This window comes from Battus philenor, unplaced genomic scaffold, assembly GCF_028537555.1.
Source record: "Battus philenor isolate CCGP_79_NKW_IND1 unplaced genomic scaffold, ilBatPhil1.0.hap1 SCAF_9, whole genome shotgun sequence".
Taxonomy (NCBI): Eukaryota; Metazoa; Arthropoda; class Insecta; order Lepidoptera; family Papilionidae; genus Battus; species Battus philenor.
Genome location: NW_027181759.1, coordinates 5,180,551 through 5,206,344, shown reverse-complemented (window position 1 = coordinate 5,206,344; position 25,794 = coordinate 5,180,551). Strand labels below are relative to the sequence as shown.

General features: G+C 33.3%; 1 protein-coding gene across 1 annotated transcript in view; it reads right to left on the bottom strand.

The window, feature by feature from the left end:
* Positions 1-2,924: 2,924 nt before the first annotated feature.
* LOC137932417 (uncharacterized) overlaps positions 2,925-25,794 on the bottom strand; it is a 68,300-nt gene continuing 45,430 nt past the window's right edge. Inside the window, exons 3-7 of the mRNA XM_068776027.1 lie at positions 9,964-10,119; positions 8,426-8,578; positions 5,117-5,256; positions 3,537-3,744; positions 2,925-3,101 (exon numbers count right to left, since the gene is read on the bottom strand). Of these exons, the coding sequence (XP_068632128.1) occupies positions 2,925-3,101; positions 3,537-3,744; positions 5,117-5,256; positions 8,426-8,578; positions 9,964-10,119 (834 nt within the window). The remainder of the gene's footprint in view (positions 3,102-3,536; positions 3,745-5,116; positions 5,257-8,425; positions 8,579-9,963; positions 10,120-25,794) is intronic.

The following is a 25,794-nucleotide window of genomic DNA, read 5'->3' as shown; positions in this document are numbered from 1 at the left end:
GTTATGTTATATAAACGTTTGTGAAATTTTTATGTGCCGTTAAAACGCTTTGTAATATTCTTTCTAGAGATTAAAATTTATATTGAGAGAGTTAAAATTTTAGATAAATATTTTTTCCTCCACAAAAATTTTTGTAATTTTTATTTAAAAAGCGATAGTAGAATTCCTATGTAAAAATATCTTTTGGGAGAAAATGTACTTTTGTTTAGAAGTAGTAAAACAGTAAATGAATAACATCTGCTTTTAGACAAATATAAAATATGAACCCTGTCACCAGTTATGTGCGTTCGATAGTGGGTATCAATGGTAAATGAGATTTCTAGTTAACATTTCATATAAAAATTACATCTCATAAAGCTTATAATGTAAATCTAAACCAGAGTGTTTAATTGTAACAAAACTCAAATAATGTAACTTAAAGATCAGGAAAACATGATGTTGTAATGGGATACTACTTCGTTAACATACACAACACTTCGTTACATAAGCCACCAGTTATTCTAAATAAAGCTCATATTTTCCTTAACATCTATTTATGTGGGTACTTTTTATGTTAAAATAAAATTTGATATTAGCTTCTGCATAATGTTAGATCATGTATAGCTCGCGAGAGTGACATTTTTCTAAGGACAGACTGAAAGTGTTAAAACGGCATGGTATATTGTATTCGTAGCAATAAATGATTTATTAATCTAATTTTAAGTAACTTGCAAATTATAGGTTGGTAATATTGGATTATCGTACATATGAAATATTTTTTATATATTACGCATCCCAATAGAAAATGTTGATTTTGTTACTGGCTGAAGCGTATTAAAAACTTTAAAACATAAAAGCAATACAAAGTCTAAGTATATTACACAAATTTTCAATAACTAAACTTTTATTTTATTCGAATTAGATAATTTAAAACATGCGTGAAAACTTTTTATGTTGAAAACAATAACTTTAATTACTCTATTTTTATAGCGAGATGTAGATGAGTTAAAATGTATTGTCGAATTTAAATAATCGGATGATTTCTTAACGTAAAAGAACATTTATCGAAAAAAGTTGGTAAAAACAATTTAACATTTTATAATCGTCCAACAAAAAAATGATATGAACAGTTACAAAAAAAAATGTTTTATACACAAATACAATGGTTATTATATTTCGTATGTTAAGATTGTGATGAAATAATTGAGTAATGGAGAATACTTGACGCAATCGAACGACAAGGAATCCATTGAAGTGGTATATTTAGATTTTAAAATTGTTGACAACAGGCTACAGTATGTTATTCAAACAAAGCGAAAATACAAATCCTATAATAAAAACGAAACGTTAAGTAATTGACCATTCTTAGATTTAAATAATCCAAATCAACTACTCTTTTATAATCTGATTACAAAGATAGAGATATAATTGACAAAAACTAATCAAAAATCCTTTGACCACATATACATTTTCGGTTACGACTCATAGAAATTTAATTTTAAACTTGCCTCGATTCACTTCGTGTTTATAAGTGAGTTTCCTCATAAATATACCGTAGCTAAACTCCGCGAATATACACTTGAATATTTCACTACGAAAGGTGCAAATATTTCTAAAATATATATAATATATATTTATAAAGAGTATTCTATATTGTGCCATATACAATGCACGCATAACACACATTTATTATTTAATTATAACTTTACCATAGTTTCTTACACATAAAAACATTACTGTTATACAGTATCATTCGCTATACATCAATTTAAATTTTATATGCTAACTATATATAATATTATAGTATATATTGGTGTATTTTCGTAGTTCAGACGCCGTGTTTTTAAAACGTTTTATGTAAACTTAATAGGAAATCGCAAAAAATATATTAACTGTCTATGTAATCATGCATTTTATGTATTTTTTTTTTCAAAATTAAATATACTTGAAAAAAAAACTCTTTAATAAACTCGACGATTGAACTACTTACATATATCTGGACATAATTAAAATAAATTTACCGCACATACGCATAACATTTCATACATCAGTTAACAATCATTATTGTCAGTTATATAACTATTTTATGAATTTTATATTTATTTAAATATAAATTCGCAACTAGTCATAGGCAGTTTTAAAATAATTTGTTTATAATTATGTTCATCATTTCTTTATAATATTACGCTGAGGTGTGGCGGTAATATTTCTACTTACATCAAATTTTAATAGTCTATATAAAAAAAAATGAAAAGAGAATAAAAAATATCGACTTCATAGACGTCGTGTCATTTTATATAGCCGATTATAGCTGGTAAGCGTGGTATTGCTATAATTTATAGCAAAAACTTTTCTACTTCTGATTATCAGGTACCACACCTCTTTGCAAATGTTTCTACTCCGTGGAATTAAAATGGATGGAACTCGACATCAGTATTGAATCATGAAAATTTTTGCATTTTTAGCTTCAAGAGTTTTATTCAAAGTATTTAAGAAATCGTAATGTAAAACCAAAAGCAATGATTAACGTATATTTAGACGTTCACGTTTATATGTTGGATATACGTTTGTCGAACGTTTGCCCAACATACAAATGTTACAACCTACGCAAACACCTCTTCTGTATCTTATTATTTATAAAAAAATACATGCGGTCGAAGCGTTCCGTTCACAAGAAAGTAATCGTCGCATACATAGGCGTCCTGATACCAGGTTAAATCTAGCAAAGTACACTTAAAGTTAGATACGAATGTCGATAGGACCTTGCAATTTATTAATTAAAAGTGCAAAAAATCGACGATCCCGTTGCTTATCGAGGAGTCACTTAAACTTTAGACCGGTCAGAGTTTTACTATCACGTGACCGTGGTAAGACGCTTGAAGATAAAGTCGTCAGAGTACGTGGATATAAAATAGAGTATTGCGACAACCTTTATTGCTTGTGGGTTAGGAGCGCAGCTGAGCAGGGCTGAGGACGAGCTCGCCGTCGGGTCCTCCGGCGAAAGACACGTTCCTTGGCGGCGGACGCCGCCCCCCAGGGTTTGAAGTACTCGGCCCCGGCGCTGGAGAGCCTGCGCCTGACGTGGTCGCCGGCGGTTTTAACGTCCGAGAGTGCGTTGCCGCCTGCCATAATGTTTATTTGTTGAAGAAATTGATACCTTTGACTAAAGATATCTCCAACACCAGTTCGTAATTAGTGCCAGAGAAGAATTGGCCAAAGTTATTTTGGGATAACTGGAGAAGGACTAACTTAGGGAAGCTTAAAGTCTCTTTGTTAGATACAGATATTTGCGCAAAACGCGTCTTTAGATATTTTGTAAGAATTGTTCAAAAAAATCGTAAATAGGCACCCCCTACAAGCTTCTGACATTTGCACAGGAGAACTACTGGGCATAAATAATCCGTTACCAATTAAGCAGAAAAATAATTCATGTAATGTACACCCCGATTAATTGCATGAAATATTAAAGGAGAACACCATTCGAGGTCGCCAGCCCTAGAGGTATGGAATAGTACATAAGGAAAATTTTATGAAGTTGTTGGCTATTTGATTCTCACCTGCTGTACAACAACAGCGTGGGGCTGTACGGTTGCGGTGCGGTACCTTCGCAACCGCTCGTCTTCCTCCCCGCTGGACAGACTGGACACATCGCAGGAGGAGGCGTCGAGCCGCCTCGCCGGCGAGCACTGCGCGGGACCCGCACGCGGTGCGTTGGGGCACCCGCCGGCCAGTGGCATCTCCTCGCCTTCGCCACCACCTGACAGTCTAAAGAACAAAGACTTTTACACTCGTAATTACAAACGATCTCCCAATCGGGCAATAAAGTAGTACTAGCAGTAGTGTAGCGACGGAGCTTGAAGAATCGCTCATCAGGAAAGGCAGTATTTGGGGCACACCGCTCGTGGAACAGATGGCTGTTGAGGCCGAAAGATTCTTTAGCGGCGACCACGAGTTCGTGCACACAGCGTGGGTAGCCTCCCTACTTGATTTGACGACATAACTGGTCGCGGAAAGTTACTGGATATAGGTAGCGCATGACCAGTCATCGTGGCGATGTTTGGGTGAGGGAGGCTTATGTCTTGCAGGCTTCTATCGGCTGACATGATGATGATGAATCAGCCCGAATCGAGGCTCCTGTGGAAGTTTTAATGTTATCTTCTTAAATCAAGGCTAAGGCTATGCGCCATCTGAACTCTGCTCTCTGAAACTCTCGGAATCTGTAAATGCCAATTATACTAGCAAACTTATTTTTTTTTTCAACTAGAACTATGTTTTCTTTATCGTAATAAAAAAAAAAATATTTTATAATCATTCAACTTTTATTTAAGTAAAAAGGGTAATGTTTTGCCAAATATAAATAAAAGTGGTATCGTATAAATGTCTCGCACAATCATACAGATATTGCTTTTTATGTAAACAATATCCTAAGTGATATTATTTTTTTCTAACAATATCTTAAGTGATATTATTTTTAATCATATATATTTAGCTGTGAATAGAGTATCTTAATAAATAAATAAACGATGTCAATACCCACTAGATTCGATTACTTCATAGACACTTTCTTTAATAACTACTCCAATAACCAAGCTAAATATAACAGCTAAACTGCGAGACGTGGCAACGTCCTATTAAAACGACCAACGCCATGACATCTATACTGATGGAAAACAAAACCTTATTATTTCATTGTTGATCATACAGAATTAAAAAAAAATCTTTTTTGGTTCTTGGAACTTGAATGTAAATGTTAAATTCTGTGAAATTTCAGAACAAAGAGCAAGATTGTCGAATTAAAATTTTTTTCTTTGTTTATATTTTATTTTTTAAAGTTTTGTATAAAACTTTCGCTGTCGTTGTATGACTGATTTATTCAAAAAAGGAATTCCTATTAGGAATATGATAATTTTTTTATCGTATTTTTATTAGCTGTGCTACGGATGTGGCTGATATATCATACTTATTATTGGAAATAGCTGGAAATAGAATATCATTGAGAAAGCTGTATAAAATACTCTTAAATTAGTACCGGGTGATTTGGTGTGATGCATAAATAAATATTAATATATATAAAAAGTGTTAGGTTTAAAAATCGGCTATGAATATTTTTCTTCCTTTTATAAATTAATTATATCACCTTCTGTTCTCCTTGTAGTTTGTTCGTCTCCGACAGCAAGGTTTCGCAAATATGCAAAACATAATACGCAGTAGACAACAGGCGAGGCCAGCCACTATGAGCGAAGGACCCACCAGCCGAAGTGCCGGGGTTTTGAAACCCTGTGAATTGAGTAAATGTGTAACATCAAAACTAGAACTGAATATTTAGTCACAATCAAGAAATTGTTTCGACTTATTGTTTACACAGGAATTTGAAGAAAGTGACCTAGTGTGTAAAAGATTAACTAAATGTGTTGAAGAGGAAATGAAAGAGAAAGGAAGAAAGAGATTGTGAAGAACAGAAGGAAAGTATGTAACGAATTGGGAAAGATGAAAGAAAAATAAAGAATACAAATAAAATATTTACCCGATAATGAAAATACCCTGTCCCAAACACGACACGACGGTGGGACACATAAAAAATTATAAAGTTAAGAAAAAGTGACTTAGTATACAAGGAAACATTAATATAAGGTCAATTATAAAAACTACTGATAAACTTATACAAGCGTATCGTTAAATATGCAGTGTTGGCATATGATATCTAGAGGAACGAGTACGGAAAGATAAATTGAAGAAAACAATGGCCTTATATCTTCCTCGACTATTTTAACTGTGAGGAATTGACGGCAGACACCAGCTGGCGAAGGTTCCTACAAAATAAGCAGTTGTTGGAGGGCGCTTTGGCGTTTTTGTTAAATAAATATGCTGATTGCCCGACGGCTTTTAAAGTTTCACGATATTTAAGGCGGAAGATTGCTGGAGGTGCCTAACCTTATATAAAGGATTTACCCAAGAGCCTAAGGTTTTACATATTCATCAGATTGACAGGCCGCCAAACATTTAGGTCGCTCCTACTTTTAGAAATAACTGGGTGCAAGGGTTCTGGGAAGACACCTAGGTTTTAGCTGATATTCGAAACGTCTTAACATTTAGTTAAAAATGCTTGAGACGATCGTACCACGGTTCGATTGGTTGGTATTATTAGAATATAAACCTCTTATAAAATGCACAACGAAATCAGAAACATCATTTTATGTGTTAACATAAAAATACTTTATGTATGTAATTATTTTGAAATAAAGAGCTTTATTTTATTACATTGATTGTTATATATTATATATTGTTATAAGTAGAGGATATATCTGGAAATGATTATATGAATTGGCAGGGAATCTTACAATTGTAATGGAATATCGCTAAATGTACGATAATTGTTATTGGTTGTTAGCGGAAGGTCAGTTTGTGTTTGTTAGCGCTAACGCTTTGGCTTTTCTCTTTTAATTGTTATTAATTTTTTTAATAAATGTGATGGTAAATCTTCTTTACATCATGTTTGGAAGTACCTTCATATTGGCGCCGTGGACTAATTTGGCGGTCTCTAGGGAAAAATATCTCGTCACTGGTGACGTTTTAAAAATAGTTCTGATAAATTAAAAAAAAAAAAAAATTTCCTTAAAATTTTTACATAACAGTCATCTGTCAACATTGTTGACAGATACGACCAAGATCTTAATTCAAGATACAAGAACAACATTCAAATATCAACAGTACTCCTCGGTATTTAAAATCAACAATCTAACTTTGAATTAATTAACGTAACAGTAACACAGCCCGTGTTTACATTCTAACGCTTATTATGGTTAATTAAGCTTAATATATTTTAGCTTGTTACAGTTCCGTTAAGATTTATGAAGGTCTTACGGTAACCGCAAATCATTTGGTTGCGTGTTGAAAACATCTGTTTTCTCTCTTTTACTTTGTGACAATGATTGCTAGTCATAAATACTGTAGATGTACCGGTGTCCTAAGCATCAGAAACAACTAATATTTATAAATAATTAAAAAAATACTAAAGGGACATTGCATCCACATATTTCATTAGGTCAGCAATGACGCTGTTTGTATCCAGCGACTTTTCGTGTCCGATTATGTCGTTGGTTCACTTTGTGAATGGCCCACTCACATATGTTATAGAAAATATATTTTATCTAATTAAGATTAAAAAAAAAACTAATTCTTTAGTTATTAAAACGAAACTAACTTTGTATTGAAATACTAAAGTTTAATAATTCATTAAGAGATGAACAATCAAATTTAATCATCTGCTGATATTCAAATAGCTTAGATACAATTTTTAATCTGTACGTGCTCAATTTTTTTTATTACAAATTTTTTGTACTTGCTTTTTATTGAAGGCTTTTTATTAAATGTAGATTCGACAGCGGTATCTGCTGCGTTACTTCATCGAAGTAATGAAAGAAACTCTAACGGCATTATGTTTTGAGAAAATTAGGTCATATCGTTCGAAGCTCTGCTCATTATAATCCGATAATATCAACCGATAGATCGATCGACATTCTTGGGTACGCACGGATCGGAAAAAGAATAATTATAACTTTGAGTTCTAAGAAAGAAAAACACTAAATAAGATATGATTATAACTTATAAAGATGGTTACAAACTTTTGGTCCAATTTTTAAAAATGTCCATAGTTATGGTGGTATTAATAGTACAGGAAATGGCAAGAAGAACATAGTCAAATACAAGAACTTTTAATTTATCGTTGATGTTCACAGTACATTATTAGTCTAGCTGGTTGGGATAAATTTTAGGATCTCAATGAGATATAGTAGAATCTGCAGAAATTTTGTAGAAAATTATTTCAGGAGCTGGAAGACTAGTCTGGAAATCCAGCAACGACACTTGGTTCGATAATCCAATAAAAAACAAGAGGAGGAATAATGGTACTTGGCATCCAAATCAGAAGTAAGCCAAGCAAGGAAATTAAAATTGTTTACCTCGTCGATATGTTACAAAAAATATCCAGGTATTGGCAGGGATGGATGACGATTCAGAGTGGTGAATAAACTGAAAGTTAATCTCAAGTTATCCGTTTAACCTTCTAACGAGAGAACAGATGTCGTAAAGCTTAAGAACATAGACATTTAAAATTTAAACTGTCTTCAACAGTGTTAGCTAAAATTGAATTCCAACCTAGAGGATCCGGCGACTAATGTTACCAATCTGAAGTAACCTAGGTATATACAATTAAAAATTTAAAAGTAAAAGGAGAAAATAAAAGCTCTATAGGAAAAAAAAGTCTATATAATCAATTTTGAACGTAACGTAAAAGATCAATATCATAATTTGTCAAGGAGATGACTTAATTTTTTATATCTTAAGACCCGCCCCCGACCCCTTTATATTAATATATATAAAATATTGATACTTGAGAATTTGTGTTTAATATTTGATCGCCAGACAATAATAATTTAATGTTTGTCACCTTGTCCCCTGTACCAACGAAGTACACAACGAGGCCGACAGCGAGCGTGGCTAGGCCTGCATAGAGAAGTCTTGCTACACCCCAAGGCTCGCCGCTCGCACCTTCCGCCTCCCCGTCGGATTCTGAAGAGGACCCGTACGAAGCATCCCGGACCTGGAAAACCGTGGCGAAAAAAATTAATACTAACACTGACATTATTGCATTCAATAAAATATCTTAAGTGCAAATAGCATTCCAAATGGAACACTATAGCGAAGCAAACATGATCAAAACGAACGTTAAAATTATACAAAAATTGCATTTGCTTTAGGCACAGCTTTGATTTTTGATATATTTAAAAGAAGGCGCAAATATTATTAAATTTATTGTACGAAAATTAAAACTTTTTAAATATAATTTAGCAAGTAAATATTGTTTCAAAAAGGAAAACTATAAATAAGGTTAGGGCAGCAACAAAATAAAAAAAGCTTTCTAATCGTGCAGTAATTTACGTAGAAAAAGAAGAGTACCTTTGCATAAAAATCTATTTTTTTAGTTTCCTTTTTTTCGTCCAATTTGGATTTATACAATTATTATTTACGAGTCCTGACTTTTCGTTTTATAAGACAGTGATTAAAATAGTTCATTATTTTTTAACTTTGTATTTTCAAGGTGGAATTTTTTGAGAGGTAATTAATAGGCAGAAAATATTTCATCGGACGATCAGTTAATCTTGGTTATTTTTAAAATTTTGATTTAGATTATGTTTCAAATGTTAGGTAATTCTCGATCGAGGATAAAAGAAAAAATAAGGGACTAATTAAGAAGAAAGATAGCATAGTAAAGGATAGTTTGGTAATACTATATAAATCTACATAGGTCCACATTCTAAAAGGGTTTAAAAGAGGACATAGAGGGTAACATAAAAAGTTATAGATATACTAGGAAAGAACGTCCGCGTATCTTTTTATTCTTGTCTTAGATTAATGCTGCTTGTTTAGGAAAAACCTTAACTTTCTTATAGTACCTGAGGGCTCCCTCACCCTCGCAAGCCTCGGTTTGGCGTTACATTATTTATTTCACCGGAGGCTGCAAGGCTCTTAGATCGCTTCGATCGAAGCTTGATGAACCTAATAAGCCAAGTATTTTTTAACATTCATAGATGTTTTTTGGTCTAAACTTTGTTGTTGTAACTAACATCGAGAAAGCCTCGTCTTAATCAGTTATACGATTTCTTTCATTGGGAGCCGCCAAGCTCTTAGGTTACTTTGGCAGAAGCTCCGTGTTTATGTCTTTAGTTGAGGTGGCCAAGTGCTTTGACTATATATATCTCTTTGATACTAGATGGCTTCGAAAGTCTCGAATATAGTTATTTCATCTGAAGGACGTCCCTGTGGAAGTGTGACTAGAAGAGAGTAGTGTGGAGAACTAAATAAAGTCTACGACAGAGGGTGTCTACATCGGGAGGGTTCCTGGCTTCTTGTATAGAAGATTCGTACTTTTTTGACGCGGTGAGCTGTGCCATGCAGTGGGACGCGTTTGTTTCTCTTGATGATTACCCGGTTGTTGCGGTGCCACTTGGAGCGGGGATCGCGACGGGCGCCGGGGTGGTCGCCCAGCACCGAGCAGCGCCGGGCCGCCCCGCCCGCACCGCCCGCCCCGCCGCCCACCGACACCGCCGCCGCCTCCTGCCACGCGGCGCGCCCAGCTGCGCACTACACCACCCACATCACAATTACGATTATCACATACACTCCACATTTTTTAAAGATCTATTCCCATGGAATGGTGACCATGGGCCCTATGATTTCTTTTCTTTTTTAAGTATCAATTATAAAAACATTTTCTGCCCTGTCCTTAACTTGGTTAATTCTATTGTTTTATTCATCTTATATTTTGTACTATTTTCTATTTTTCTACTTAATTGAGGCTTAAGGCTACTGACTATTAAAAAGCTACCGGTGATTTATATTTATTGAATATAACAACAAGTGACAGATATAAAAGACTACTACTGTTCTGTCGACGATACTTGCTTGATATCGGAAACTTTATTGGTATTATATTATTATTCTGAACTATATTTTTGTTTACATTGTGCAGTTTATTCTCTTGATTTCAAAATAATTAAAAAATTAAATCGATATAAAATTATAATCGGCGTAAGATTATTTAGAGAACAATGCCAAAAGAGCCCTATTTAATAGAAACTGAAATCAAAATGAGCACACTTGTCATGGCATATTCTACTCACATACTACGATTGGATTAAAACGGATCAAAACGCGCTTGAAAAAGCCTCTGGAAAGAGCCCACAACAAACTCAGACGTGTTTTTATTTCGTGATAGCTTCCACAAGTATCTTTGATACAGTAGTCAAATTCATTTTCCAGCTGTATTTTCTTTTACACTTGTTGATACTTGATTATCAACTTTTTTTATATAAAAGTGTGGTATTGGATATATGCCTTATGCTTGCGCAAGAAAATCTTTTTTATGATATCATATATCACTGTGTGTTTGCCGATAATCAAAGTCGTATCGTTTGATCGACAGTCGTGTCAACCACTTGCCAATGTTCAGTACTGTTATAAATCGCATTTTTATATCTATTATGTAACACCATAGAAGTTCAGTGACTGATAATAGTATGCACGGAAATATTAGTCACCGTATCATAGCTTACTATGTAAACAATCAAACGAGATAAAGTGCTATTAACAAGACGCACACGATGTATTTAAGAACAGACTGCTTTATTTTTGTGAATTCTTTTTCAACTTGCCAGCATTTAAATTCAAATTCAAAATATTTTTAATTCAATAAGTTTTTATATGCACTTTTGAATCGTCAATCATTTTAATAATATTAATACTAACCTACCACCTGCTGGGAATGCTGATCTATTAAGAAGTACTGGCCAGAAACTTTATAGAAATTAATTAAAATTAAAACTAAAATCAGTCATGTTTAAATATTCTAAAAACCATGTCGACTTACAAAAGAACTGTTCCAAAACGTGCTCGTTAGTAGGGTGATTCACATTGAAGACTTGCGCTTGTTAAAAATATATAATACAAACGTCAGTTTAGCTGCAGGACTTTTTGTACGAAGTGCTTCGTACGTTTTTTTTCTAAGAATATTTTATGAAGATATTTAAATATTTTAAAAATCTTTTTCGCGTTCTAAAATGGTATGAGTTTTTTATGACTTCATTAATTACTTTGCATATTTACGTGTTTTAATTGGTCTTCCCCATTTAATAATGTTTAATTAAAAATGACTTTTGTTTTTATAACCTTTTTATAGGTCAACCGTTGCTTTGTAATCAATGTTTATATTTTTATTAATGAAATATTGTATAAAACAAAAAAGTAACATAATATAATTTATTCACTTTGTAATAGTTACAAATGAAGCCTAAAACAAACACTGAATATTACACGCTTCCCTTTTTTAATTTTTATTTTTAGTTTGGGGTTTTATCCTTCTTAGGACATATCAGCCTCATTTTGACTGTCTGGCGATAGAGGAATAAAACTTTCGATAGGTTGCGATTTACAGAATATAATTTTATATAATTCAGACTTTGTTTATTAATTATATAGGATTGCCGCTGCTCACAAACAAGTTTTAAGAAAATGGGTGGTAGCGCCCTCTGCATACTATAATATGGCACTACGATCGCCGATCCACCAAGTGTAGCAATTATGGTATATCGTTCCTAGATATCTTTGGGAGAGGTGGTGCATTGCATTGGGCTGAAAGGACGGCGAACCCTTCTGTGACCATTATAAACGTTTACCATTAAACGATCCAACAATAATTGTGACTTTAACTTAACTACTTTTTTTTCACTTCTGACTTTAGTTCTGACAAAATAGATTGCGCGGTGCCAATATCGCACAGATCAAATTTAAATTTTCTTGATAGTAAGAGTTACTTTACTTTTTACTCTTATTTCAATTCTTGACAGATCCTGTCAACACACGATGCACATTCTTTTATCAAATACGAAAATTTGTTTGACGGAATAAGCTCAGATCTCAACTATAAAATAAGTTTCACTAAATGTTAATTATTGCAGTTAAAATCGGCAAAACACGGCATAAAAACAGGCTCTCGTTGTAATGACTCCACATTTTTGTAATGATAGCAAAAAAGATAAAAAAATGAACGTAAAGATGATAAAATTTTTAAGAAATCTTGTATTACCATTATGTTTTTTTCTCTTCCTTGGTTTCATGTAACCGTTTTTTTTCTGATTTTTTATATTTCCCGCAAACGTTGTTTTGAAAAAAAAATTTAAGTTTTTAATTAACAAATGTAAGATAAGGGTTGATCGTAGAGGGGTGAAAATTTAGGTTTGTATGTATTTTTGTATGCTGTATTATAATAAAATAAAAACCAAAAAAATTGTCTAAAAATTAAAAATAAAATTTAGGGGTGGACCACCCTTATCACTTAGGGGTATGGAAAATAGATAGTAGCCGATTCTCAGACATACTGAATACGCATGTAAAATTTGGTAAAAATCGGTCAAGCCGTTTCGGAGGAGTTCAAGTTGAACACCGTGACACGAGAATTTTATATAGTTATTAGATTATTTTTAACTGTAAGCTTTTAATAATGCTGTTTTGTTGTAAACTTTTATAAAATTTAAAAAAGCTAATGTTGTACTTTCACAGACATCAAATTGCAATATAAATTTGATTTATTTCTTCAGTTTTTATAATTACCTTAAAAATTAACGTAGTAAATTTACAGGTCTATTTATCAAAAATATGTTTTTTTTGTCTAAAACAACAAAAATGCTTTCCTTTGCTTTTGGTTCATAAAAAATTAAAATAACGTAATAAAGTTTGTTTTAATTTCAGATTTTAAAATTATAACGATTAAATTCGCTCTTTTTAACATATTTTAAATTATGCGTGAAACTTTATTTCATTTTTACTTAAACGAAACGTTACTAAAATATTGTTTATTAATAATAATTGTACCAGGTTATTATATAATATTATATTATGTTAATAAGATATCGTTACTGTAATATATTAATAATATATTATATTAATTTTAACGTGTTTATTGCTTATATACAGTTTCTCACTTATAGCAATCACTAACACTGCCTCATAATTTAAATTAAAACTAATATATAATAAATATATAATATTTATTTCTAGCGGATTGGCAACTTTAAGTGACAGTGGGCGGGTCACATAGCACGCATATCAGTTTTGGACAGAGACCTTCTTAAGATTAAAGACTGGATGCAGACTGCTTCCAACCGGTCCCGTTGAAAATTTATGGGGGTAACCGATGTTAAACAGTGTATGTCATACTACTGAAACAATGATGGTTAATGGTTAGAAATATTTTTGGGATTCTTCGCAGGACCTTCAAGTGTTAACAACACGAAGTCTGAAGTAAAAGTGTGTGTATATTCGAGTAATTAATGTTACCCCTACATATCGGGCGAGTCTTAAGATGGCCATGCTTGAAAAAGATCACCTAGATTTCTTCTCACACTTAAAACCATCATGTTGTAGACTTACTATTTGTGCACAGTTAATGTCTTGTAGGTACTGGATATATTTGCTTGTAAATAAGTATTAAATAAAAGGGAACAATTTTTTGAAAAGTATTTCGTTAATAAACAACAGAAAATGAAGTAGACCAAATTATCCTTAAAAAAGATGAAATAGCGTAAAATAGATCAAGTCCACTAAGTGGGTGCTCTTCTTTAATCTTCGTCTAAAATTTATGTATTTAATAAACAAAAATTCAATTTAAAACTATTGTTTTGGCATAGTATTTTTTTTAATATATTTATCAATGTATTTACCCTTTTTACAACTTCATATAATGGCGGACTTGATGCCTTTAGACAATCGCTACCAGTCACCACAAGATGGCGCTGAGACAATTAGTGGATAAAGTATTCAAATGTTATATACTATAAATGTCAATAATAAAGAAGAATATAAAAAAAAATCTTTTATTCCCTTGATCATTTCATAACTTGAGTTCGTCTTACATATTTCATTCATCATTTTCTAAAAGATACTTAAGTAAGAAAAGGACCAATATTTAGCCACTTCCGCACATGCAGTCGTGCAACAAAGTGCAACGCCCGCCAGCCCGCTGATAAATGCGCATGCGGCAAACAATACGAATTACACAACTACCACTGTTAAATCACTCAACACGTGTTTCATCCTTCCACGGGGCATCTTCAGGAGTTATGTTACACCGATTAGTGCCAAACACAGTCTTTTTTAAGATGTAATTCTTACTTAGGATCGACTTCCGCAAAATAACGCCTGATTCCATTAAATACGAGGGTCAAACTGAAAGTTCTTAGAAAATCAAAAACTAAGCATTTCTAGCAAGTTATTAGTTTTATTATAACTTTTCAAAATAGCGTCCATTTACATCAATACATCGCTGCATTCGATGGAACCATTGAGAAAAGCACCTTGCCCACTCGGCCTTAGGGGTCTCTTCGACGGCGTTTTGAAACGCAGCCACTGCTTCTTCGGCGTCCATAAAATGTTTTCCTCGAAGTTTTTCTTTTATTTTCGGGAATAAATAAAAATCGCAGGGTGCGAGGTCGGGGCTATACGGCGGGTGACCCAGTAATTCCACGTCTGAGGTCGCCAAATAGTCGATCGTTTGCCTGGCGGTGTGCGACGAGGCATTGTCGTGATGAAGGAGGATCCTGCTGCGAGGTCGTTTCTCTCGAACTTTTTCCAAGACAAGTGGCAAACAGTTGTTAGTATACCACTCTGCATTAACCATTTTCTGATCCTCTAAGACAACTGTCGCGTAATGACCTGTCTTTCCGAAGAACGAGGCCACCATCTTTTTTCCAACACTTCGACCTCTCTTCACTTTAGTTGGCAACTCTTCGGAAGGAAACACCCACTGAGCAGACTGTCTTTTGGTTTCCGGATCATAACAGTAAATCCAGCTTTCGTCACCCGTTAGTATGTCGAACACAGCATTTGAGTCACCTCCGTTAAATTTTTGGATCATTTCTCGGCACCAATCAACACGGCGGAGTTTTTGAGCCTCGGTCAAATTATGCGGTATCCAGCGGGCACAAAGCTTCCTGACCGCTAAATGTTCATGGAGGATTTTGTGCACTTGACTCATACCTATGCCTAGACTTCGAATCTGCTGATAGGTCACTCTTTTGTCAGTCTCTATCATACGCCGCACAACACTGATATTGTCTTCAGTCGTCGCTGTAGAAGGCCGTCCCTCACGCAAATCATCGGTGAGATTAGTTCGACCACGTTTGAATTCATTAAACCAGTTGTAAACTGTGGCACGAGATGGGGCTTCATCGTGAAACGCCAATCGATCGTCTATCATAACTTTCTTGTTGACTTATATGACATCGAAAGTCATAAAAAATCATTGCACGAAAATTTTCTCGGCTTAAATTCATTCTGACGTACACAGACAATTTTCAATTTGCCGCCAAATCGTAAAACAAATGACAAATGAATGAAATGTATACTCAATATTATTGGTAAAGAGTTCTATTTTCAAAATTTAAACTTATTTTTTTAATATAATGCTTTTAAGTTGCCAGTTCTAAAAACTTTCAGTTTGGCCCTCGTATGTAAGATACTTATTTGTAAAAAATCCTCAAAGTTTAGAAAATGTAATGTATAATAAAACATACAGCGTTTGACAATTTGATACGAACTTTGCGCGTTTGAAACTCACGCTCTGCAATTTTTTATAAGATGCATTAGTATTTATAGATCACAAAATTAGGTTAGTTATTTTACATTTGCTTTTATAAATAAAGTTATTACTTTGAAATACTCTCCTAAATAATTTTTTCGATTGGAACACGACGGACCAGTAAATTCTGGCAGTACAAATTGTCGGGACAGCTAGTAAAAGATAAGTATTTGTGCGAAGCACTCGAAATAGTGTAGTGTGTTCTTGACGAACGTCTTGAAGAACTTTAAAAGAAAGAAGAAGTTGAGATGTTTTTAATAAAAAAAATTAGATCTACGTATCGTCATGCTTTATTCGCAAGAAAATTATATTTATAACAAATAAAATAATAGATAAATTGACGTTTCGTAAATGTTTTATGTATTTTACAATAAACTTATATAATATCTAACACATGTTTTATAGTTGACTAATAATGAAGTTATATTTCATAATTACAATTAATTACTAAAATGGGCATTTAAATCGAGAAAGGCCAAAAATTCTGCCATTATTTTAACTTTTCCTAAGAACGGATGGCTTTTGTATTGCTATCATTTCGTCTATAACTGTTTATGAATTTTTCGCGTTACATTCATACAACACAGTAAAAATGGATTCAAGTTTTCCAAACCACGTGTCTACAGTTTATCTATTATTATTATATATATAGATAAAGGTTCACTAATAATTGCCATCATGTTCGATTTATCTGCACGTTGTCCACTGTTGTGCATGGACCTAACCCATGGATTTCTAATAAGACTGACCGGAAGAAGGTAACCTTAATATGCTCTTCGAAGGTAGACGTTATACGATGCGATTGCCGGCCCATCGTCTTGACTTCAAAACCTAAAAGCCTGGATTGTCTTGAATTGAAGACTTAGATCTATTCTGCACGCTATATGCCTTTTTCATTTCAACTTGGCGGATTTCTTTATTTTGGGTTCGGCAGATGCAGCGTGGGTGGGCTTCTGACTTTCCATACTTAGGTAGACCGACAACATGGTAAAGGTCGTGGGAAGTTACTAAATACAGGCAACGTAAGACAGGTCATTGTGGCGATCTTTGTGGGGGGGAGGGGGGGGGACGCAAATGCCTTGCATTGGGTATCTATCGGCTGACGTGAAGACGATGATCATTCGATGTTGCAGTGAAACACTGAGTATAGCCTTTTCTTTGGCTCTTTGAACAACTATCAGTTAACAAGCTGGCAAGTTGACTGATATGGATAGTATATGGGATAGTTATAGGTATTTAAGTTACAAATATCACGGCTATTTTTTTACACAACTCTTTTTAATCACAAGTCTTTGTGATCCAAAAACGAAAATTTATAAAATATTCAGTCATTTTATGATTTCTGTTCCCATACATTTTATTTTACAAGGTGTGTATTCACACCTCCAGGATAAACTTAACCTTCTTAAATACGTAGAGATGTAATTGTTTATGGGTATGCTCCTGATAGAACTCTGTATCAAGCAGCATCTATCCTTCATTGACCAAGCTTGTAATCGCACCAACACCAAAGTATACCAAACTAAACATAATAATGTCTAATGAATATTTGGTAGTAAAAGTGAGAAAAGGAGCACTTTTTTAGTTTTATAAACGAATTTTTCAGAAGTAGTTATTATAGAATGAAGTAACATGAATTTGCAAGATAGGTAAGATACTAGGAAAGCTGCCTTTCATACAGTGTTGACGTCTAGATAAACTCGCTTACTAGTTGAAATTAAAACTATATGAACGAGAGAAGAATAAGGAAGAATCAATTTTTTAATATAAAAATTGACAATTGATGTAAAAATTTCAATTATAAAATAACTTTGATTTACGTAAGACAATTTAAAATATTTTTTTTACTACCAGACGCAACTTCTTAGCATTCCGTGGATTTGTTATTCAGGTGCCAGGTCAACGACGACCCGCCTAGCAGGTTTAAGAAGGTCTCCGCATTAGTGTTTACGTTCACCGGCTGCACTACTCTCCCTTCCTAACCAGTTCTATATCACTCTCTTTCACTAAAATTTATACATTTACAATTATTACAAGGGTTGGTAATGGTTAGTAATTAAACTAATTAATTGGTTAATTAATTAAAACCAATGTTTATATTGCAATGTTTGCTCTTGAGATGCTTGAATCCTCCTTGAAATCCAGCGAGGTATAGATTGAGATTGTTGTTATATCTCTCGTTCCACCTTCATACATGTAATACGTATAATCGAATTGCATAAAGGTCGGTTCGTTACGTGTTAAACTGTTTTAAGTAATATAAAACTTTATTGGTATTACTAAACTTGCAGTCTCGCTCCATGAATTAATAATTGAAGGAATAATAACACAGGCTAACAAAGTTTGTGCTACATACAGCTCCCGGCCGTGCATCTAATTAGCACTTCAGTTATTAACTTCAAACAACGCCCGTGTCGAAAGATGAGCGGTTATTAAACCGTACAATATTCATGTGACATTTATCTTATACTATACTTAATTGATATTTTTTATCTAAGTTATTGATGGTTTAAATACACATAGTAAGTAATATTATGTGCATATGATTATAAATATACATTTGTATGTATTTTTATACATCTACGATCGTCAAATAATTTTTTACTATTTGTCCTTCTCACAAATCAGACTGGATTCATTCATTATTTTACCGGACAGGGAATGAGCTAAACTTTTAGATTGCCTAGGCGGATATTCCAAGAGCAATGACTCCTGAAAATGTTTTTGGCATTTATCCTACTCGGAAGGTTTAGTTCAGAAACTTCAATATTACTGTTCTTCTACGCGTCTTTCCTCTCGTCTGAGGGTCGTGACCAAATATGTCTACGTCCGTTGTAATATTTTTTAGGCTTTCCTGTTATCGGAAATATTTATATAGGTATGAACTGCAACGGTACAATAAGTAGTTCGTTGTCCTCTAACCTTTTTAGCATAAAAATTTGTTATCGGTTCAGGCTTTTGTATTTCAGAATTGATTTATTTAGTAAGCGAAATAGTTTGTCCTTAATTATTGCTAAGGATTGATACTAAAGTGCCAGCTATCCACGAGCCCTAATCACTAGTTTTTTTCCTTCTCGTAGAAGATCTGTATTTGGCAAATGAATGCAGTTGCAATACTGACATATTCGCTAATTCTCGACATTGCATTTATTAAACTCTTCAAAATTATCTGCCCGACTGAATTTCTTCTGCCACGCACTATTATAAACCATTTTATTAGCCAATTATTAAATTGCGTTTGTATAGTTTGTCTTGGTTTTGGTTAATAATTTTTTGTACAACTTATTCTTAGTCAATTTTCAACTTTTAGTAAATATTTATGTATACATACATGTTTATATAAAAATTGTCGTATATATATACATATACATAGAAAGCAATTTCTTTCGACTATGTAAGTATATGCTTCAAATGAACAATAATGCGTTGCTTTGGAAACAGAGATTTATTTTAAAAACTTGTTTTACGCCATTAACCTACTTGAAAATAGAGAAACGACATTTAAAGATATTACTCAAATTGTCGATTCCTTTTAAAGTTTATTCTGTTATATTTTAAATTATCACTAACATCTCAACTACCAACTGCTTTACCGACCGGCGACCGGAATGGACGCCATCATAACACCATTATTAACAGCGTCATCTATGAAGTGTCAAAGTTAAAAAGCCACTGCTTTATCGACAGTAAATGAGGCACAGAACAAAATAGAATTATTAAAGTAACTAGTTTCTTTACGTATATATATAAATTATTAATTATTTTGTAGGCAATTGTGTACGGTATTACGATACGGAGAGCATTGTAATGACATGTCTTTTAATTATTATTATGCAATAAATTAAATAAGTTTCTTAAACAAAAAGTTGTAAAAAACCCTATAATAGTTTGAAGGAGTTTTTAAAGGATTTTGTAACGAGGGAATAAATTGCTCTACCACTGTATTAAGGTTATTGGAAAAGTGACTACAAAAAAAACTCGTCTGAACTCCATTGGCTATTTTCAGATAGTCCCTCGTAGCTTTAAATTGAAGAAAGCCATTTTAGAGGAGTTTAATCTGATTTTGAATGAGCAAATGACAAACACAGGCTTTCACCATGAATGATCCAGACCTATGAGTATAGTATTATAAATAAATAGATTTTAAACGTCGATTAAATTAGTTAATCACATAAAATAAAGTGCCTCGACTTGGGTTGTAATTTGAATAACGTTTAGCTTTCCAATTTGTGTTTGGTAAAAGTTGAACGTCAGCTCTATCGATTGTTAGCATCGTATTATAATGTATGTTACCATTAATTAAAAGCATACGAAATGTTGCCGCAAAGTTTTGGAACGGTTACGTAATATGAGAAGGCATTGTTTATGGCGAGTGTTTTATTGCATCGGCATCCGTTTGTGTACGACATGAAATATCACCAACGGGCCAATATCGAAATGTAACGCCTTCTCTAATCGACTGGCCATTGTTCCGTACGTCCCATTCTCTGTTTATCGAATTCGTGACTCGCGTGCACAATCCGTTACGGGCATTGCCCATTTTTTTTAGAGAATAAAACTAGTTGTGATATACAGGGTTATTGTTTATAAGTATAAAACCTTTAAACAAGTGAATGTATAGCTTCTTTATTAATTTCTATTCGGCAGCAAAAAGCTTTAAAGCACTCTCACATATCTTTTCCATCATTCTATATCATGTGGTTACTGTTAAATATATTATAAAGAGAGAGATATTAAACAAAATTTAGTTTTACTATGTATCCGTTTTAGTTGTTTAATCCGTTTTTGAAAACTGTGTACTATATATAATTTTAATTACTATTTTACTAATATGTTATTTATTATTTATAAAACTATTGATTTTAACATGTGGTATACCATACTTATTTAACAGTATATGTGCTATACATTCACTACTTTAAAGTTTTTACTTTAATATTTAGTTGTTTCCGCTCCCTGTGTAATTCTTATGATTTTTTCTTCGGATATGACAAAACAATATCGAAGTCATTTCTGTAATTTATTTTCTGTCATGATTTAAACTGTTACTTTATTGACATTTACAGATTCGGTGGACTTGTGGGACCCGTATGCGAAACGTAACTTAGCTTTATGTTCACTTAGTAACCACAGCTCGGTTCGTTACATAATATGCAATATTACCGGGCAGGGAGGAAATAGCTTGGTACAAGGGTCCCTGACAAACTAGGCTAGAACTATCACTCATTATGCGTATAGCTTTCCGACTAAAGGGCTTCCGAAAGTGCCCAAATTCGTACCGCACTTTGTAATGCAGAATCGCTGGAGTAGAAGTGGTAAAAGAAACTACAGCAACAGTTTTATCCAGGGTGATTAGGAGTATAGACGACTATAGACGGCTTTTTTATTGGCCGTGAATTACATAGCATTCTATCCATGTTATTCTTCTTGCGTCGTCCCGATATGATCTGTAGAATAACTACTTTTTGTTTTATGTAAAATTTCTTGTAATATTAAAAACTTTTATAAATTTTAAAATTTTATAGCTTGCTTCGGTAAAATTCCTGAGCAAGTCTCTGAGGGCTTAAAACATAAAATCCGTTGCTGCAGTTACGTTTATAAAAATATTGTCTTAATTTACGACACGTATAGCCTTTTAATTTAAAAGTTAGAATAATTTTTTTAATACTTTAATAATCCTTATTTTGAAATATTTGTCTTTTGTATAAAGAGTTTCAGTATTGCCAAAATGGCAACACTGACTTTTTACGCATTCTTAGATGTATGCTTTATGTCTTTCTGGGACATTTCGCAGATATCCATTAAGCTTGGCGATTTTGGAATTATGTCACTTTCTTTATTTTGGATATCTCCATATCGTTGTCTTTTTTTCGCATAACGTGACCAAATTATTTTAAAATCTAGGGATATACAATTGCATTGAACTGCACAATTGCAAAAACATCGCTCGAAATATATTAATAAAATTAATATTGTGATTCCAAATTCAACTTACATAAATTTAGATTCCGAAGAATTTTGGCGATGCTGTCGAAAATTAAAGAACTCTGAACCAATTATTCTATCCGACTTATTTCATTATGATTGACTTTTGTAGTTTTAGACAAAAAAGAATCACAATTAAATATAATTATGTTGCTATCTGCTTATCATTGTAAAAATAGTTAGTTCAGGAATTTACCAATCTAATCATTTTTATGTAGCATTTAGTGTTATTTAGTCTTATTTATGAAACACCTTTCCCTCCTATATATAAATACGAATAAATAACAAATGCTACACAATATAGTACTTTAGAGGCCAAGAAAGTACCCTTTTACCATGTTTTTAAATGTTGACAGCAATTTAGCGCATCTAATTGGTTTTGGTAATTAATTCCATAACCTGATAAGTATGTGAAAGAACAGTTTGAAAGTATCTATTTAAAATAGCTCCAATAAAACAATAACAGCTTAGATGAAGCAACATCAATATAGACAAGGAAGAAGCTACGAGATTTTCAAATGATTTTTGTTAAAGCCGTGAAATAGTTTCACATACATTTCATCCTCACACGTTCTTGTTAAATAATTACGTGTTTAGTATGCTCAAATGGTAAGTTTGGCTCAGACAATTTAAAGTTAATTACAACTGTCACAAACTTGCCTCTGCGTTGCGAACTCAATCCTATATTCATTTTATATACTGACAATGTACTTGCAAAGATAGTTTCAAAAATACTTAGTAGATTCGGCAACTGGGGGTTACGGAAATTATCCATTTTCAAGCTTCTCTAAAGGAAGAGACTTGGATAAGCGTGGAAGTAACGTTTCTGGTAACAATTTTTACGTCGTATATCTGTTAATTAACATGCTAGATCTTGAAACATTTCTTTCTCGTTTTTATCTAGTTTTTAATGAAATTTTATTTTATATTTCACAGAGATAAATTTAGCAAGGGTTATTTTTGGGATTGAAGGTGACGAAGTTATCAGGTATAAAGTGATCCGTTGTCAACCGATGCTGTCCACCGTATCTGATTGGCATATAGAGATGTCAGTAGACAAGTTACGTAGCGCGTAAAACAGATAACCGCTGAAGCTTTAATGTTCTGGAGTTGAGACCACCGCAGTGTAAGACATCCATCCACAAGAAGGACAGATGAATTTGTTAAGGTCTTCGGAAGATGCTGGATGCAAGCCGCTTCGAACCGGTCCTATTGGAATTCTTTAGGGGCGGGGGGGGGGGATGGGCACGATTGGCTTTATACCTGAATTAATGATGTTTATGATGGTGATTTCATAGATATGTCTGAAGTTTAACAAGTTTTGATTTAAGATTTGATATGAGCTGTTAAGGTTGTTCACATTTGTAACACAGAATAATTAAATTAGTCAAGATGTGTTCTTGAAAGCCAAAGAGTGAAAATAGTCTTAAAGATATTCTGATATGTTGACAATTTAAAAAAAGTAGAAATAGTTTTTTATTGGCAAATTTTGTAAATAAACTTACTTCACTTTCGTGTTTTATGCTCATTTAAAGGAGGCAACACCACACTACAATTTCGTAGTATTTTTTGAACACTAATATAGAAAACAAGATAACCTTTGTTTTATAAGTAAAGCTGGTTAATAAATTTAATGCTTTAATTTAATGTAAAATGTACTCGTAGATAAGGTAACACCCCATTTCATAACAGCTAAAAGACAATTTTCGAGTCCTGACACATATATAACGCAAACGACGTCATTTATTTAAACCCGCCTTTAGAGCTCTTTGTCACGTGATATTTTTCTAACACGCGAACATGACAATGTCAATATCCGGAAAACGTGTATCCTTCAAAGGGATTAAGAAATGAAAAAGTGATAAAATATTTTCCGCATCACACAATTAGTTCACTTAGATTTAATACCTTCTTTATCATTGAATTGATATTTAATACCGATTTTCCTGTATTTTGCTTAGAGACGAAAAAAGCAAGTCATTGTAATGAATTTTATTTAGAGAGCAGCGTGGTTAAGTTTAAAATACAATGATATATAACATAACGAAAGATACCAAACATACATGAATTTTATATTATATCATCGTTGATCAGCCCATAGACGCCCACTGCATGGTATTGGCCTGCCCGCTTGGTAGACTGGTTGGCGATCGCACTATGTGTCAACAAGTATTCGCAAAGTGACAACTATATAAGATTGTATTCCAGGAATCAAATCCGCGACCGACTATCGCTGGTCTCAGTTCTCTCCCATTGGGCTACCACTGCTCATCATTTATTTATTTAATCTTTATAAAACATGTGTGATGGCGAATTGAATTCCTTATAGGCATTCTCTACCACTCAACTGAAGGTGCAAAGATAATTAAAAGGCAGGTATGTAAATACAACAATAATACATGATAATGATATGATACTTTATGATGACGATACGTATTATTTAATTATTAATAAACACACGTATAAATAGGAGGATATTTGTTTTACATAAATTTGATTTATTAAATTGGATATAAACATAAAATTTAAAAATCTGAGTTATAAATTTTGAAACAATTTTATTACGTTATATAAAAGTAAGACTAGAGAGACTTTTGCCTAGGCTTTAGTAAATGGCACAAGATACAAAGGTCGCCCTGATGGACTGGAAGTAAATCCGTGCATTATCTACCATGACAAAAATTGCACAAGAGCATAATAATTAATGCGGATATGTACGGCAAGCAGGCCTGTAATCTTTTACGGCGACTGCTCAACGCCTGCAAGTTTGCTAAATAGCTTAATATCAAATGACATTAGATACAAACTATAATTACTTAAATAAAGTAACAAACGAAGAACTCAGGACACAAACGAAGAAGGTCATCAGGTGCCAGATATATATATATATATATATATATATATATATATATATATATTCTTAGAGATATCTTCGAGACCGATCAATTTTCAATGAAAGAATGTGTGTGATGTCTTTGCGGAGATAGTGAATTACCTATATCACAATTTGATGCTTCGATGTGCTTCGTCTGTGTTAGTATATATGTTATACTCTCTCTAAGTTCCATACATTTATCTATATATTATAGTTTTTAACGATACATTTGTGATTATCCACTGGTGTTATCAATGCTTTCTAATAAAGATATATTATCGGGTTATTTGTTATTTTGCTCACACAAAGATTCGTCTAGGCGTTTAGTTATTATGAATGTATCGTTATGTTTCAAGTTATCACAATATTGACGTTTAAAATTAAGAAAGAGGACTCAGTTAAGCGAGGGGCCTTAGCTATGCGCCTTTAACTCTCTGCCACCTCAAACCCGGTAACACTACGGATACGGAACTATCGGAATACTAGAGATGCTCCATTTCTTTCGTCAAGCAATAGCTCAGACTTCATTGGACATGTTTGGCGAATGGAATATCAGATATTCGGAAAGAACGATAGCATTCGCAACGAGGAAATTCTTTTTTGGACACCGTCAGCATCAGCCTCAGCATCATCAGCTGCCTCAGCATCTGCTGCGTACTCCGGAAAGTTCTGCTGAACGTGTATGGTCCAGATCCTCACGGGGCACGAGAATTCTCTGAGTATCTGCACAGATTTAAGCTCAAGGAGAGTCCCTCGTACATCTGTG